This window comes from Branchiostoma floridae, chromosome 7, assembly GCF_000003815.2.
Source record: "Branchiostoma floridae strain S238N-H82 chromosome 7, Bfl_VNyyK, whole genome shotgun sequence".
Taxonomy (NCBI): Eukaryota; Metazoa; Chordata; class Leptocardii; order Amphioxiformes; family Branchiostomatidae; genus Branchiostoma; species Branchiostoma floridae.
This window is the reverse complement of record NC_049985.1, coordinates 11,822,019-11,840,858: the sequence shown is the minus strand read 5'-3', so window position 1 is coordinate 11,840,858 and position 18,840 is coordinate 11,822,019. Positions and strand designations below refer to the sequence as shown.

Genomic DNA, 18,840 nt, shown 5'->3' with positions numbered 1-18,840 from the left:
CCGTAGGGGCAGTAAGACTGTTCACAAGATCTTTTCACTTCTGGCAGTCTTCTGCCAGTCTAGTCAGGTGGGCTGACGTCATAACAGCAGGTCATAATCAAGGTAGTGGCAAGAATTAAGAGCAAGAAGTATGGTTTTTGATTGTTTGATATTCAATTACATCAGAAGCACCAAGTATAGTATTTGAGTACAATACCCTGTCCACCACACAGGTAATGTCAGGGTCCATAGTTGTAGCAGCCCCCACCTGTGGACAACATGAGTACCTGGAGAATGGACAGTGTCTGCCCTGTCCCACCTGCCCCCCTGGGTATGGCGTCTCGGGAGTAAGTATGAAGCCTTGCACTATAAGTATTCTAGTGATGTCACATCTACAGTCTAAGTAACATACAGAACACTTCCACTCAAAACATGGGCTTTTTGTGTGTTTAAATAACAACTCAACTGATAGATACAAGGCAGAGGGATACATCCAAAGAAGTACAGAATTCTTGTGTCTTGACCTGGATTTCTATAGAATAGTAACATGTACAATTGTTTGGAAGGTTATGTGAAGAACTTGCTGTTCAGCACCAAGGACAGGGCAGGGCAATCTTATAAGACTTGGTACATTTTGGGAATGCAGAATTATCGTTGGCATTGCTACATCCAGAAAACGCTATAGTTTCATTTAAGTACAGATTTGAGAAAAGCAGACATGACGAGGAGAGCTATTTTGACATCACTGTTCAATCTGGATTTTACAGCCGTGTGGTTTTAGAGAAGGCGCCCTGACCACCTGCACACCATGTGATCCAAACCCGCTGGCAACCTGGCCAACCTTCTCAGATTCAACCAACCAGGAGAGCTGCCAGCCTTGCAAACTGTGTGACAACTCTCACTACAGTGTGAACTGTAGTGCCACAACCAACAGTCACTGTGGACCTTGCCTCTTTGGGTAAGTGTATAGCATCTGAAAACCTGCCTGATATAGGAAAATGGAAAGAGTGTAAACATAATTCTAGCCCTTACATTGGTGCAAAATATAAATGGTGTATTCAAAAGTGTTCCAGATATGTTTCAGGTACTCTTGTGTGTGTCCATTGTTATTTGCTTACACTGTCATCAAAGTGGCACAAAGTCTGAGTGAAAAAATGACCACAAAGGTCAAAATTGCCTGCTTGGCAGGAAGTAGATGTCAGAGGTGGTAGACGTAGTCATAAGTCAAACATAATCCAGGTCACAGGGTCAATGGAGGAGGCTACTAACTCACAGGGATGTATTGGTTTTGATATGTCTATGTTTTCAAGTTGTATATTTTCTATATGCTCGCCACATTAGGAGCCACAACAGAAGTCAACCATTACATCCAGAGGTGACAGTCTCTGAAACTAGACTGCCAATAATAGTCACATATAGCATAGAGTGACAGGAAGTGATTGATAGACAGCTGTAATGTTAATCAAATCTTATTTGCATAAGTGATTACCAATTGAACATGACATATGTGCCATGAGTTCTTTGAACTCTTTTTTTTTTAGAACGTGTGATATCAAACTTAAGACAATTTTATTATTGTTGCAGGTTCTTCCGCACCCATCCAGAGGAGGAAAACTGCCTCCCCTGCAAACATGTGATGACTCCTTATGTATATCTTTGCCAAGATTGGCTGGATGCTCATAAAACAACTACAGTTACCATCACTGCGCCTCCTATGGACATTTCTACTGAACCGGTTACAACAACAAAGAACATGAGAGTAACATCAAACAGTGATGTCCTTTCATTGTCATCAGGTATGAAATGCAAGATGCAAAGTTAAAATTTAGCACAAATACACAACATATTTAGAAGTTACAGGCTACATTGAAAACTAAAATAACCACAATGATTTGTTAAACTTAGATGAGAGAGATGAGAGTAAAATCCTTTTTGCATCAATTTTTTTTTAAATAAGGGAAAGCCACATTATGACTTCAGCTTGTATATCAATCTACATACATGTAGATTTTATGATTTTGCATTTTGATGTGCCCTTTCTTTTGAGCATTTTTCTTTTGAGATGACAATTTTGCAGGTTGTTTGACATTGTGAATCCTCAACCTTGTAAACCTGCGACCTTGTAAATTAAGTGACACGTGCCTGTACCACTACTACTAGTACAAGTTGCTGTTCATCTCGTCTCCATTGCCTAACCATTGTGCTATTTGTATTTTTCAGAAAATGATTCCAATGGGTATATCAATATACCAATAATTGTTATAGCAGTCTTTGTTGGGCTTGGAGTAGTCATTTTCATTGCACACAAATGTGGATTCCTCCCATGTCGTAATAGGGGAAATCCTGGTCCAGGTATGAATCATTTTAACATCTAATTATAGTTTGATTAAAAATTGTGCAGTGGGTTGCAGCTGAATGTAGCAGCTAGCACTGCGCTCATATCATTATCACAGACCAGTTTCTATGGTGACTGAGAGGCACCAGGTTCTATCACAAATTTTGTAGTGAGGCGTCACATCAGTTTCAGCTGAGCTAAGAGTTTGCTGCACAATTGTTGCAGATATATTATTACCTCCATGATATGTCATGGAGGTTATATTTTACCCTGCGTTTGTGTGTGTGTCTGTCTGTCTGTCAACAAGATAACTCAAGAACAGCTGGATGGATTAGTTTCATATTTGGTGTGTTGGTGGGGTGTGACGAAAGCTAGAAGTGATTAGATTTTGGGCCCCCTAGCAACTTTCCTTGGTACTGCAGCGCCACTTCCGGTTTTGCTATCTCGTGTTCTGAACAAGATATGGTCCCAATTTTTGGGTGTTAGATAGCTCTTGTGCTCAGGAATAAGTGACATAAGTTTGGGCCCCCTAGCGTCTGGTTTTGGGATAGCAGGGGCATTTTTGTCAGAAACTTCTGAAGTGGATAACTCAAGAAGGAAACAATGGATTTTCATGATTTTGGGTATGTAGGTACCTTAGACAATGTTATACAAGATAAAATACAAATTATGCAATATTAGATTACATTTGCATAATTAATGAGCTTATTCTATCATAGCAGTTTTTCAATGTATCTCTTGTACCCGACATGATATGGTTTTGATATTTGGGTGGTAGATAGCTGTCAACGTCATGGCAAAGTGGGGCAAGTTTCAGCCCCCTAACATGTAATTGTGGAACTGCAGGGGTGTTTTTGTCAAGACACTCCAAAGAGGATAACTATAGAAAGGAATGATGGATTGCCATCATTTATGGCATGCAGGCAGCTTAGGCAAAGATGTTTATAATGATATACATTTTATGCAAATGAGGACTTAATTTGCATAATTAATGAGGAAATTGTACAATTCCATTGTTTTCAATAGCTGAACTTACGTAAATGTAACACATGTAATTTATGATAGGTGAGAGATAAGTAGACACCAAATATGCTAGTGAGGAACTGATTTGCATAATATATACAGAAATAGCAAATCCACATAATGACTAATATTGAGAATTTCATAATTGTGACATGTGTACGTTAGTCAATAATGAACATCGCCATACATAAATTATGTAAATGGTAGTCATTTGCATGAAATTTACAAAAGCTCTAAATTTTCATGGAGGTATGAGGTCGCCGAACTCTAGTTACATTATATGCTGGATACTATTTAGAAATCAGTGCTTAAGCAATCTAATGAACAACATTGATGTCTAAAATAGTGCTGTTGCTGAGCATAAAGAGTGTGAATTACACCATTTTGACCTTTTAAAATGCATTTCCTTTCTGCATGATATTGTATTTACATATTTTTCATCGAAAACCAAAAAGTAGACACTGACAAAAGATTATAAGTGGATACTATCTGAAACGTCTGACCGTTTCCAAAATCATATCCAGTTGTTTGAATAACTGCTTTTTGGCAAATCTTATTACCTGGATGTCTAATCTTCATGGACGTCAACTTTATAATCATTCTTGTGACAGGTCCCAGTGTTTCTGCAGTTGAAAGTGGGGATTCAGAAGCTGCAGCTGAACAAAGGGATGACACAGATGACCCTGAAGCTGTGCCGCAGCTGGACACAGAGCTCATCAACTTGGGAGAAGTACAGACTCAAGAACAAGGAGAAGAAGAAACAGATACTCTCCTACCATCAAAATCTCAGAGTTCAAATAGGTATGTAGCTTTAGCCATAGCTTGATGCAGGAAATTCTATGGTTTAAAATGAAAATTTTGATAAAATATGCTGTTTTAAGTGATTGATATCTAAGTTTTCCTTATCTATATTCAGTATCACACCTGCTGCATCAAGTGTAGACAAGGAAGACGATGGGGACAGCTCAGATGATGACTCACAAAATGGCAACAGCTCATCCAATGCTTCATCCTCAAGTTCTCTTGATAGTAAGGATGGTGACACGACACCTGTACATGTGAGCCAAGGGGATGCAAATGACTGTTCAGATCCTTCCAGTGGAACAGAACTCATATTAAAAGGACCAAAGACTGCACAATCTAAAAGATCCAACAAGAGAGCCAGCTATGGTAGTAACAGCCAGCAGAGCAGGCTGTCATACCAGCTTTCACCATCCTCAAGCAGTTCAGAAGGCTCTATTAATGGAACTGTAGAAGGGGGACTATTTAAACAGAACAATGCTGTACCCTGCAGAACAGCTAGTCCTGCTGTGGCCAGCCGTTCTACAGCTGTCCACTGGTCAGCTCAAGGGGGAACTGCCGAAGGTAAGAATGCTGAGCTCTTAAGTCAAGCAGAAATATTTTGTCTTAATTCAGTGTTGTAACAATGTATTATAACGATACTTGGCAGATTTGTATTCATTAGGCTAACATTTAACCCTATAATATCTGTCCCAAGATCTCCAATTCAACACCTTTCTTCACAATATGTCTATTGACAATACTCTATCATGCTAATCAGACATTGCTAAGTTTTAAAGCATATTTTCACTTAATAATAATATGCATTCTTTCAGTTCTCATCCAGGATCAGAATGCATTTGGTACATCCAACCATGATGTACACAAAGGGTCCAGGCCAGTACCGTTAGTGGAGTTGGATGATGGACGTTTGGTGAATCAAACTGCTCGACTACAGATTGAGCTATCAACAGAATATTTCAAGAAGGCAGAGAAAGTGGTGAGTTCGTGTAACAGTTGTCAGTATTTATTGCAAATTCTTTCCATTTTTAGTAATTAAGTTCAGGGGTGACAGAGCCTTTACATCCAGGCATATTGACCTCTCGCTATCTGTATACTTTCAGGAGATGACTGAAGAAACCAGACAACTGTATGAAACAGCATGTGACAAGTTTGGAGGTAAGCTCAATGTCTCCATGTCTACTAAACAGAGGAGAGAATCCTGCTCCCAGAATAAATAGCAATGGAATTTATTGTCTTGTCACATCTAATAAATTTGTAAGAAAAAGCTGTTAAACAATGTTCATCACCCTTTCCGGGTGCTATTTCCTAATCTTTTTAATTAAAAGGAAATCCAAAAGGATTCTTTTTGTTACCAGACACTTCAACTTTTTAAATTGCTGCTTCTATGATTTTCTGTGACTTCTTATTTAAGTTATCCAAATAAACTTATTTGGAAAGACTAAATGTCAAAATTTGAATGAAAAATCCTGCAAATGAAAATACTATAATTTGTACATGTTGTTCCTTGAATCTAGGTCAAGGCATTGAGCAGCTCCATAGAGATACAAGGGATGTGCTGTCCAACTACCTGGACCCTCCACCTGAGAAAGAAGGAGCATACTGCTACTGGGAACATCTTGCAGACAGATTTGGGGTCAAGAGACCCATGTTACAAAATCTGCAAGGAATGAGCAACCTTCTTCAGCTTCTAGGGACAAGAAACAATTGTAGCATAATGGATCTTCTCAATAATGTAGCTGCTATAAAAAGATTTGATGCACTTGAAGCAGCTTGTGTGTCACTCCACAAGACAATGAATTTTTCTGACGAGATGCAAGTGTAGAATAGAGTTTAGGAGAATATTATTAACTGTTAGTCATGTTAGTGATGGATTATTCCTTTCAGCATCTTTGGTTGCTACTATTATGTTATATTCAAACGTTTGGTTGTTTCAACATGCAAACCAGCAAACAAAAAAATAGCCTTTAACAATTCCTAAATAAACGTTCTTAAGCAATACCTGGTACCTGCAGGTTACATACATGTATTGTAAACAAATGTAAGGATATAATGATAACATATATTTCTTGTCTTTTTCTTTACTATTTCAAGCAACTTAAGTTCAATGCAAGTCATACATGTACTAGATAATAGAATATTTTGCCTCCCTTGTCGAATAAAAATAAACTATAATGGATAGAATCAAACCACAGCTATTATGCCTGCCTGTTGTATTGAAGGTAGAGACAATTTAGTTAAGTCTAATGCGAATCTGACCATTGTTGATCGTCAAACTGTCCATTTAAAAGCTGACCTCAATGGATCAATTGTCCCTCTACTCTGCGTTTGAATAACAGAAGAAATTGCACTTTATGCGATTCGTCCACCATATAAAGTTTTCTTCAATCTCAACAAACTTTATCTCATACATGTACTCAGTATTGAAAGGAATGATTCGGACGAGATGTCAAATTAGTTACTTATTGGCAGTAATTCAGTAATTGGTAGGCTCTATAAATTGGCGCGCGACCTCACTCTCTGAACTCCAGCCCAGTTAAGGCTTAGGGCATTTTCAAACCGGGGCCGGCCGGGATGTTTGGGGAAACGAAAAATAAGTGTTCACCAAGAAACATACACATTTTGTTTACGTTCTGAGTGTTTTGTTGCTTTTTACATAATATTTTTTTTTTTCATTTCCGAAAGCTACCGGGCCGGGTTGGGAATTGGGACCTAGGCCTTATAAGGCAGTCCAGTCACACGACCAGCCTAGATCTGGACAAGCTTAAGGCAGCAGGTGTTTTCTGTGCGGGGATCCTTGACATTTTCAACGTCTTTCCGAGAGTTTTCTACCAGTTTCAGCGAGTCCTGCACTACCAACCTCGTTTTCCTGGTATCTGTTCTTCTGCAGCGAAATGCCGAAGAAGAGGATGAAGAAGTGCCCGGTCTGTTGAAACACGACGTGTGAACCCTGATGAGGCACATCAGTTCGCACAGCGTGGACAGCAATTTGCCGCAGGGGTTTGGTGTAGTTCTCAACGTGAAGCCTGGTTATCGAACTCAGAACAACAGTTTTTGGCGTCAATCTATTATTACTCAGCATATGCCCAACAATGAATAGGACGACGACAGTTAGAAAAGACATGGCGACAGCAATCGATGAGGAGGAGACTACTGCCACAGAAGGTGCCAGTTTTACACAAGACTTATCTGAAATCTGGTGCCGGTGTGTTGTATGCTCTGCTGTACACAGTACTATCTGCCTTTTCGGCTCAGTTCATGACCTTGAGTAGTCAGGCAGGCATACCTGGATTACAACTCAACTTCATTAATAAATTTGGACAATTCCTTCTTGTCCTTGTCGTCCTGCCCGTCTTTAAACCAAAACTGACTGCTGAAAATGGACGACAAGCGCTATTCTTCATATTGTGGACAATCACAGACAACTTGGGAGCCGTGCTTGGATTCATGTCCTTCGTCTTCGTTGTCCCTGGGATCGCTTTTGGCATCATACGAGGATCTATGCCTTTCCTCACGGCCTGTCTTGGGTTTTTGTTGCTTAAGGAAACTGTGGGCGCCGTGGATTGTTTCGGAATCGTGCTCAGTGTATCTGGGGTTGTAGCTGTCGCAGTTGGAATGATTATGGAGAACACTTCATCCACACAGCGTCTCACGACATCCATTCTTCTGCCACTCGCATCGGCTTTCAGCAAGGGTCCAAATACCGTAATCGCGAGGTCACTCGTCGGTGTACAGGGAGTATCCATTCTTGCTATAATTTTCTACGCCAACCTGTTAGGAGCACTGGTGCTGCTACCGCTGACCTACATCGTGGAGACCGGGCAGCGATGGGAAATGTCCGCACAAACGGCGGGTTACGTCATCGGACTGTGCCTGTGCGACTACGGCGCATCATTCGCGACGAAACTAGCACTGAAGACGGAAAAAGCGGGCATTACTGCCACCATTAAGACATTTAAATACCTATTTCAGTGTTTTTGGACTACGTTATTCAATCGGAGTTTCCTAGTCCTGTTAAACTTGGCGGTATTATTCTCATAGTGGTAGGTACCACTGTAGCAGCAGGGTATACGTGGTGGAGGCATCGTAAAGATATTCTTCACAAAAAGTTATTGGGGAGACTATCCTTTGGTGACTAAATACTAACCTGGTCACCATTATCCGCTGGTCGGCTTGGGGTGCTTTTAATAGCATGGACCTGATTCTGTCAACTAGCATGGGCCTGATTCTGTCAGCTTGTCTGATGTGATTAGCGCGGCCTTTTGAGTTTTCGCCGCCAGCGATGAAACCTAACCCAAACCTGTAAAACTTCTCCCGGCCTGCGCTAATCAACTACCCTCACAGCACCGGATCCGGAGGTAAAGACGAGCGCCCGATGGTATAGTTACCAGGCTAACTAAATACTTAAGGTGCGCTCCCACTGCACTCGCGTCACGCTTGCGTCGCTTCGGGGTTCGATCACTGTGTCACTGTTGTGTTATTTTCGCCGATTTTCTGTTGCGCTCACACTGACTTGCGTCAATGTTGCGTTTCTAGACTGATATATATAAATGAACAGGTTATCGGAAATCGCAGTGTTCTCAATTTATGAAAAATCACTGTAAAATTATGAAAATGCCTCAAATGAGATTTATAATGAAATGATTTCCTTTGTGATGATGAATAATATGTTACATATGTTATATGATAACCTTGAAAGACTTTTACAATAAAAGAAGTGACCAAAATGAACGGACACGAACCATATACCAGATTCGACTCGATCGATTATGTGTTTTGCACCAAGTATATGTAATGATGCAGTGGGGCCGCGTGGCGCAGTGGCAGCATATTCGGCTCGAGACTGAGAGGTTGCGGGTTCGAATCCGACTGCAGTGTCACCGATCTTGTGCCCTTGGGAAAGGCACTTTACACGACTTTCCTCACTTAACTCAGGTTTAAATGAGTATCTAGCTGCGGCTAGTGGTCTTGGCGGGGCTTTGTGGCCGAGACAGGCCTTAGGGGCATGTTCGGGCATGACGCACCCGCCATGGCACACGGGGTAGGAGGAACCCCTTACATCCTTGGTCGGAAGTCCTCCTAGGAGACGGATACTCCGAAAAACAAAGCTGCATCTGCTGAAGCCGTCTCACACGTGTCATACAGTTCTGTCCCTGTGAGACTTAGTGCTCCAGTAGACGAGAGGGTGGAAAAGGAATTGCACACCCCTCCTTCACCATAAAAAGTCAAGTGCAGGTCAGGCAAAACAGGTAATGCCTGTCTGCCTGCTCATCTGTCGAACCGACAGGAGAACCATAAAAATATGTAATGATGTATGTTAATAGGTTTATTGAACAATTTTCAAATTTCACAAATGAAAAAAAAAGTTTGATATTTCATACGTTTTTTTGTGACGCGAGTATTTTCACTGACGGCGGATTGCTTGCCAAACTATTAATGTCTAAGTCTATCGATATCATACTTGTGAAAAGGGAGATAAATAACATGGCTTATGGGTCCGAATGTCTGCAAGTTTGATGTTCTATTGGCGGCAGGCTACCAGCGATGATTATATTGCTTCTAACTCAAAAGCAAACGTTATCATCCAACATTTGTATGATGTCTTCTTCAACGTCGTACCATAATCTGGTTCTCCAGATCTGTATACTATAGTTTTATAAATAGATAAACCAGTTACTAATTTGCTGTTTACAAGTATAGAATCCTGGCCTAATTCCCATCAGATAAAACAAAAGGTATTTTTAAGTTAGTCTGAATACGGATACAAGTTAAGTTTTGTGGAAATCTCACTGTTGTAGCTGAATCAAAAACCGCTGTAAAATGATATCTAAAATGTATCCAAAATAGCTTTTCAGTAATAAAAGGATGTTTACTTTTGATACTTGGTGCAAAATAGACAAAATATAACCTTGATACTGTTGAAGGCATGTTGGCGTCACTCATGTGTCACCGTTGCGTCACTCTTGGGTCACTGTTGGGGCATCTTGCCACTTGCGTTATTTTTTAACTTTCAAAAAACCGTCGCGCTTGCTTGTGTCACCTCTAGGTTCGCTTGTGTCACCTCTAGGCTTGCTCGCGTCACTTCTAGGTTCCGTGGGGTTACGTCTGCGTTGTCGAACCCCGCAGCGACGCAAGCGTGACGCGAGTGCAGTGGGAGCGCACCTTAACACGACTGCATGGAACCTTTAGACATATACTTTGTAGAATGTGGTGTACATACATATGAATGATTTAGCATTATTACACAACAGCTGTAAAAGGTAACAATGTAACGTATGGAAAACAAGACGAACCATTTTTCACATGATGTACAATAACACCAAACTAAGCAATGAGGGGGAAAGATGGATAACTTCTATCATTTTGTTAGCTTTTTTATATTTTTAAGTATTGATAATTTGAAATGCTTATAGTATTGACCTACATAGGTGGGCATGGGAGTCAAAAATGATGCCGGATGCGTCGTATAATCGTTATCAAACCTGTCTAACGAGTGTTTGAGACCTTAACAATTACAGAAGACGTCCGAATGAGCGTAGAATCGAAATGTAGTTGGGTACTGACCTCAACGGCGATAGTCAACATAAAACTTTGTCTTTATCCTCTATGAGTGCGTTTGACTGAATGTCTTTTATTGACTGTAATCACGGATATTGAAACACCTGTTTTCTTGACTATACACACACTATCTACGTATACCTCTTCTGACCCGTTGGCGTACACGTCGCTAGTTCGTAAAATGTAACCATTCGATAATTTCAGGTTAGAATGCGCTACAACACAAAAGGTGTGCGCAACACATATGTGCACTTTATCTTTCTCGTACCCAATATACACTGTTTACGTACCTGTCTGTAGATACCGGCTCATGAGCCACGTAAACAGGATATGGAATATATAAAGTGCACGTCGCGGATGCAACACATCACCTCTCGTGAGAGACGTCTGCAATCCTTGTTTACTCTCTTTGTATGCTACCTACTGAAAACTACGTATTGTATTATTCCGTCATTGTTTCCAGAAAACGTTAGGTCGTGCTGTAGGTGTTCTATACTTAGCAAGAGCGATGTCAATGCCAGTGGACAAGTCTGTTCGTGTGCTACTTTGTGTCTTGTTCCCTGCGCTGCTGTGTACTATTGCAGACGCGGGATTTTTCTCGGCAGTTGTAAGGCTGGAGAAACTGGTGCAAGAGGAGAGGGAGGTAGTGGCTATGGTAAAGCAGTTCATTCAGGAGGGTCGACAAGTGTCTGCAGATATGCAACGGTACTCTAAGCTCGTGCATTTTGTCCATTATGTCCTGTGATGTATAATGGACCAAAACTTAACGTGGCAATACATGTATAATGATTACTATCTTTGAAACATACGATACAGAATCTATCACATTCAACTCGCTGTCCGGTCCTCCTATCGCTTCACTCTCTAATACGCCCCCCCCCCCGTCACCTAACTTTATTAATCGTTTCGGATTTGTCAGAAGAAAGGTAGCGGGGATCGAACTCTAGCATGCCTGTTCGGATGTTTAATTCCCATTACAGTGCATTACCGGATGCCAGTGTATTCAGCAAAGAAGTGATCAGAGGATTGAACCGGAACTAGAACAGAGTACATGGCTAGGAAGTAAACAAGACTGATTTTATATCAATGACAGGAGAAAAGAAGCCCAGCCTATTTATTTAGTTCAAAAAAGTTTTTTTCAGTCGAAACCGATGATTACTTTTTCCCGTGGTGACAACGGTTATCGCAATGGTAATAACAATATTTCACCAGTTTATATCTTTTACTAGTGAATTAATGGGATAGAGCCCATCTACCTCATTTTTTCACCACAAGGTACGTTTTATTAGTGAATTAATAAGTTAAGTCCCCTCTAACTCATTTTTCACTAGTAAACCAGATTTATACCATTATTGTACTTTTTACTATTGATAACTCAACAGTGACCTTATTACCTGCATGTATGCAGGTATGGTTTTGATGCTGGTGGGAACTTTTCGGTAGCCGGGGATGTAGGGCGCTGTATCTCGTGAACGGATGGTGCGAGCACGACGATTTTTGGTACGTGGGTTGGGGGTGGTAGCCTAACACTCAGGTTTGATTTTGGGCCTCCTGGCGTTTGAACTTGACATTGCAGGTGGCATTTTTGGTGTTTTGGGGGCACTTTTGGCGCTGTGTGTCCGGAACGATACGCGCGATTGCGACGATTTTTGGTGCATGGGTGGGGGGTTGTTGCCTGTTGCCTAGGATTGACTTTGGGCCTTGTCGCGTTTGAACTTAACCCGGCAGGTCGAATTTTGTGTCCGAGAGGGGTGTTTCCGGAGTTATATCTTCTGAACGGCTGGTGCTGGCGCGATGATATTTGGCACATGTGTCGGCGGTGGCTGAATAATGCTCAATTTTGATTTTGGCGCCCTTGGTGCTTGAACTTGACATTTTAGGTTACCTTTTGTGCGGGCACGGGGCGTGCGCTGTATCTCCGGAACGCAAGGTACCATTGTGTTGCTATTTGGTACGTGAGTTGTTTGTGGTGTCCTGGTGGTCAGGTTTGATTTTGGGCCTCCTAGTGCTTGAACTTGATACTGTATAGGTTGATCCTGTTTTTGTGTGGTTGGGGCATCCTCCCAATATCTGCTTGGTTTTAAAAACAGATTATGGTTGGGTGTAGAACCATCATCTGGCCTGGGCCACCTTCAATGTATCAGGTTACTTAGTGGCACTGACAGTTTGCCAGATGACGGGAGTGTACAAGATTATATATCTGTTGGTCAGGTATAATTGGAGTTTGCTTATTACTCTTTGTGGTGTTTCTAGAGCTGTATAGTACTGAGTTTTAAGTTTCGGTACAAGTTCCTTTACCCTGTTGGCAATCATGGTTGAACTTGAACTTAAACAGAAGAAGATGCAATTTTCTAATGTGGAGGAGAACTGTATAGAGTGTGGGCATAAGAGAAAGGTATGTGTATGATTTGTCCTGTGTTTCTTTTTGTTTCTTTGGTAATGCCATTTCCATACTGTATACAGGTAATTTGTTGTTTTGGGCTAGTCATATTCGCTTGGTTTTTGGGCCTGCTTAATCTATGGTACAGGCAGGGTTAAGTGGTGGAGGCTTAGCTTTGTTCTGTTTTAAATTCAGTATCGTTGGTTGCATTTTGTCGCGGCAAATATATGATGAAATTCCCCTTCTAAGCAACTGCTCATTGGTTTGCGGGGATGTTTGCTGGGTGTTTGCTCTGACTACAACAGCTTCTGAACTTTTCAAAGCTTCCATTGCCAGTAGTCTGTGTAACACAAACTCCGCTGTCCAGGGCTGTAACTGGCCCCTCCCCGCGGGCCGGCGGATGTTTGGCGGGCTGCTATAAGCGAGATTTAATCAGGCTACATTGCCAGCAGCTTGCCATCTATAAATGGGATTGACAAGGACATTTTTCATAGTAAATTATGCTGTTAAATTTGGCTTAGATACTACAGGAGATTTAGGTTTGGGTTGGATGGATTGAATGAAAATATCATACCACCCTGGGGACTAACTGTTGCTGCTGCATGGGGGCTACCACTATTCATATTGTCTAATGTCTATGGAACTACAGATAAAAGTATCATTGGTCAAATTATGCAAGTAACATTCCGATGTCAAGTGAATAACACCCCAGAAATAAATCTTTAATGAATATCATTGGAAGAACACAAACCAAGGAGACTTAGCAGCTGCATTAGGTCAGTACATTGAAATAGGAAGATATTAGTATATCATGTGACAGAGTAACTACATGTGCATGGGCCATCTGAGACAAAAAAAGGTAGCGTCTCAACAACTTCAAAGTACTGTGGTTGGTTACATACTTAAGAAATCCAAAATAAGTAATGTTCATCCATGTCCAAACTTACAAATTCAGAAAATGGAATTTCAGAGTCAGACTTTTGCATGGTGCACAACCAACACGGTAAAAACGTACCACAGACAAAAAGGCAAAAATACCCAATAGGTCTACAGAAACCCAATACATTTCATGCAGGCCTGAGGTCTACGAACTCTTGTTCTTTCTGTGCTCATTTAGATATGTCCAGAGTTTTGATATCAGCATTTCTGGGACTGACCACATCGCCCGCCAGGTTTACCACCCCGTCAGAGCTTACCTCTTGATCAAACGACTCAGTCAAGTTCCTAACAACTTGTCGGAGGCCCAGGCACTGACCGGTATGTGACAGACCGTTGGCTATCAAATTACATGCTTTCCAAATATATCGAGGTAAAATACTGCCTTTACCTTCTGTCTGCACTTTGTATGTGGCACTTTATAAGCTACTTAAACATTGTCCTCGTCCTTGATATTTGCACTCGTTTGTATGCAAAAAAAGGCACATATTGATGACAACCTTTTTTCTGGATTAAAAGGGAGACGATTCGAGCTACCAACTGATGAAGACTTGTACATGTCTGCGCTCGCTCTGGTAAGGCTGCAACACGTGTATAACCTGGACATGCGCAGTCTAGCCCAGCAGGGGCAGATTGTGATGGTGCCACTGCCACAAGAAACCAATGACGAGGAGCCTGTACGTGAGATGACAGAGGTCAGCACAAAGGACCCGACTATTTCTCTGGACCCCTCGGACACATTCTACATCGGGGATGTAGCAAGTAAAGAAAACAGCTTCTACCAGGCCATGTTGTGGTTCAACATGACCTTGGAGATGATAAGGGAGAAGGAAACGTCGTCGTTGAAGGTCAAGCATGACGACAATGGTCTTAAGATCCTGGATGTTCTACTGAAATTAGCGGATACAGTACAGAAGGTAACGACTTTGATTAACTTGTGAACAACTGCTGGAACGATAACTTGATTATTTACTGCGAATGTAAAATCTTCAAGGTAATGACAGGGACTGTTTGTAATCATAGTCAATTACAAAAAGAAGGATAATTTGTAGAATCATTTTAAGTAAACTAAGTAAATGTATAGAGTTAGATATTTCATCTGTCATTACAAATGATATTTCTTTCTTACCGTTAGATCCAGTGGAACAAGGCTGTATCCATGGCAATGTCAAAGTTAGGTAAATCTGAGGCCCTTGACTTCAACCAACACTTCAATTAGTATGCTTCTCTTTAGACGTTCGTTTTTCCTTGAAACTTCATTTTGATTCTAGACGAATTTCAGCTGTTCAGTGATCTAATTCTGTTTCCATGTTTGAATCTCCAGGAAACTTTTGTGTGGATGATGATCTGTTCTGTCCCCAGTGGGCCGGGATGGGGGAGTGTGACGTCAACCCGAAGTTCATGTTGCACAGTTGTCGCCTCAGCTGCGGGGTTTGTGAAGTTGGCCAAAGTACGAAACGTTGCTTTATTTCCTTTTTGTATCTTATTGTAACCACTTTGATGTTTAAGTTGGAGTTTATAACTGTCATTCAGCAAGAACAAATCGCTTACCTTGAATTTTCTTTTCGACAGTTTGATGTTCTTCAATCTTGGAATGTTGGCAGAAAATCAGTTGCGTTGCTATCAGGAATATGATTACAAATCAGATAGCAACGTTATCGCATTGTAGGTGACATGTGTTGTAAATACATGTCAGGGTCCAAATATAACTCAAGATACGTATGATAAATATGGGCGATGACGTTTCAGTAATGCAAATCTGCTTTTCATACATTCTTGTCTTTCAGATGTAAAGGCACAAAAGGTTGAAGCCAACGAAGATGATTTAAGACTACTCTCAAACGTGCTAAGAAACGTCACATCGTCCTTAACGAAGCCTAACTATGTCCACGAAAAACTTTGCCGTCTTGGAGTTCTCAAGGTAGGTATGCTACACATGATCTTGGTCACCTTATCTCTTACTAAGCAACTTGGTTCTTAGAGTCCAGGATCGTGTCGTGTTTTTTTTTGGGGGTGGGGGGGAGAAATGGATATCAGTGTTGACATTGAAACCGATCAGAATGTCACGGTCAGTACGATGTCATCGTTGTAGTTACTGTTAACTTCTCAAGGTGACCAAACTAGAATCATTAATACAAAAGGGAACTACACATACGGTGTACATCACCCCTTACTGGTACAAGTAGATAATCATTGTTTCTGATTATCTATCTTGTCAACCTAGAACCAAGCTCCACACCCAACGCTCACCTGTAGATACATCCGCCCCAGTCCGTACTTCTACCTCAGTCCTATCAAGATGGAGGTGCTACACGAGACAAGCCCATTGGTTGCCCTGTATCATGACGTCATCACTGATAAGCAGACCGCCTTTATGAAGGACATGGCGCTGGACAAGGTACTAGTGATGTCAGAAATACAGCGGAACTAATTTTTTCTTAACGACAATGTTTTGTGTTTTCTAATTGCTTTTAATTGGTTACATATGCTAGCATATGTCACCTTTGTCTAACTGATTGGTTAGGTTAATCCAATTATTGCATAGTTTGGATTTAAAAGTATAACGTTAGATTTTTAAGGCTTTTAAATGGCTGCTGCAAATACTGTGTGTAACGTGAAGTACGTAGGAGGACAATCAATGTAAATACATGTACGTTCAGCACCAGGGACAGGACCAATGTGAACTCAGTAGGAGGACAATCAGTGTGAGTGTACGTTCGGCACCAGGGACAGGACCAAAATTTGATACATTCTATGCTTATTCTGAACATGGATTTTCTGCAGTTGAAGAGGTCTCCAGTACTTGCCAACGATGGCAGTGCCGATGGAGGGAACGTTTTGAGCACTGCCAGAGTTAGTGAAACGTAAGGAAATGTGTTTCTTTGTGGGCTATGTTCTGGATAAAATTAATGAAACTATGATTAGAGTACAACATGGCGTTTCTCTCCCTATTCTGTCCAAACCCAGTAGCTTTCGGCTGAAACTGATAGTTTTGTCTGTTTCCAGTGGTTGGCTGTTCGACAGTGAACATCCCGCGATTGTGAAGCTGAGTCGACGGGTTGAGCACATTACTGGTTTGAACACCAACTGCCCTTCTGCCGAGGCATTTCAGGTATGCTTAAGGTCACTGTTATTTAATTTAGAGAGAATATGAAATTAACATGCAGTCGTGTTCCAATTTGCTGATGTTTTGTACTTTTGTAGTGTAGATGATACCTGCAGATGACCCTTCGAATTGTGGGGAAATCACTGTAAGCAGCACCAGTTTTATAGCTTTACTTCTATCCAATCATCTTCTAAATCCAATCATCTGTAAGCACCACCAGTTTTTAGCTCTGAATCCAACATTGTCTTACTTTTGTTTTATTATAAGAAGAAGTTTATTTGCAAGTTCGTGCCCGAGGGCTAATTGCAAGAGCACGTCACCGGAACGTACTGCGCCTGCGCGAACCCTGGTGGTTTGGGGCTTGGTTTGGTCAATGTTGCATTGAAATCCCGCTTGTTGCACAGTATATGTTAGAGACATGGTTTCATGTAAAACGTACACGGGATTTTATCCTTATATACGCACGTACTTTCTTAAATGCGGCCCTTTAGTAAACCGGGGGTTTAGCAAGGTTTAGCATGTCTATACTTTTCGCGCAGGCGCAGTACGTTCCGGTGACGTGCTAATTGCAAGTACATGGTATACACATAGTGACAATGGACAGTCATAAACAATATTCTAATCTAATACTAGTGTTGGCTATTTCTAAACAGGTTGGGTTTGACTTCTTTTTTGGAAGCAGAGGGAGATGAAATGCCCCATATTTTCTAAAACTTGTGGGTTCTGCGATTTCAAGAGAAAAGTAGCTTTCTGTTCGTCTGTCAATGACATTACCAAAGTATATTATGATTATTAGAATTTAAATACACCATGATTGCCCGATTTATGGTCTTACATTAGAAGTTCTTGTCATCAACAGTCACAGAGTTTATGACTTTGACCTCTGATGATGTGTTTCAGGTGGTGAACTATGGACTGGGAGGACTTTACGAGACGCATCATGACTATTTGAAGCTTCAAGAACCTACAGTGCTTTGCTACTCACAAGTATATATCTATCGTATGGCATTGATGGCATTGATAAATGAACTGTACTTTTCAATTACAATGAAGGGTCGATACAGTTTCTTAGACATACAAAAATTGAAATTGTTCTTCGTCAATCTGACAACAATTTACAGGAGATCACTTACACCATCATATGTAAAATCGGTATTGCTATGACCATTTCTTTGTTTTGACATTTAATATTGCCTTCTTTCTTACTATTTTTGCATACCCACAGGACAATCAGACAGTGAAGATGACAACAGGAGAAAGGATTGTAACTTTCCTCTTCTATGTACGTTTGGTATTCTGATTATAAAGTTGCATGCCCTATCCTATTGCCAGATGTTATTTGTTGTCATAATTACATTGAAGTTTGGGAGGGATGTGTTCATTTCAGAAATTGGTATCGTAATTGGTATCGTAAAAGGCATTGTTGCTACACAGAGGGCTAAATATAGTGTACATGAGGTAGAAGTAGAGTACATGCACCTAGCGTTGTGGTCTAAAAGTGCTGAATGCTGCGAATTCAAAGGATTTTTCATTACATTCCGTATTGGTACAAGAAAATAACACTCAAACAAATATTTCATGATTTTTATATCGCCTTTATTCTACCACAGCTTAGTGACGTTGAAGCCGGTGGAGCAACAGTATTCCCTAATCTCAATCTGGCTGTCCCTGCTATTAAAGTAAGAAACACTAGTACTGAACCATCTGTATCTGTAACAGTTA

At 40.9% G+C, this 18,840-nt stretch overlaps 2 protein-coding genes across 2 annotated transcripts; both read left to right on the top strand.

Annotated features, from left to right (window-relative positions):
* The first annotated feature begins 190 nt into the window (after positions 1-190).
* LOC118418775 lies at positions 191-6,332 on the top strand. Its single transcript, XM_035824810.1, has 9 exons — positions 191-326; positions 747-937; positions 1,564-1,775; positions 2,200-2,331; positions 3,949-4,138; positions 4,254-4,702; positions 4,954-5,117; positions 5,242-5,296; positions 5,656-6,332. The coding sequence occupies exons 1-9, from the start codon at positions 216-218 to the stop codon at positions 5,961-5,963; spliced, it is 1,812 nt and encodes a 603-aa protein (XP_035680703.1). The 5' UTR covers positions 191-215; the 3' UTR covers positions 5,964-6,332.
* A 928-nt stretch (positions 6,333-7,260) lies between these two features.
* Positions 7,261-18,790, top strand: LOC118420024 (prolyl 4-hydroxylase subunit alpha-3-like; the record flags this gene model as incomplete). Its single annotated transcript, XM_035826728.1, is given in 14 exon segments — positions 7,261-7,303; positions 7,917-8,069; positions 11,281-11,401; positions 14,194-14,333; positions 14,532-14,929; positions 15,148-15,190; positions 15,337-15,462; positions 15,800-15,933; positions 16,237-16,410; positions 16,797-16,876; positions 17,019-17,124; positions 18,019-18,105; positions 18,344-18,400; positions 18,729-18,790. Coding segments are annotated over 14 exon segments (1,724 nt in total), but the record flags the coding sequence as incomplete, so codon positions are not given.
* Positions 18,791-18,840: the final 50 nt, after the last annotated feature.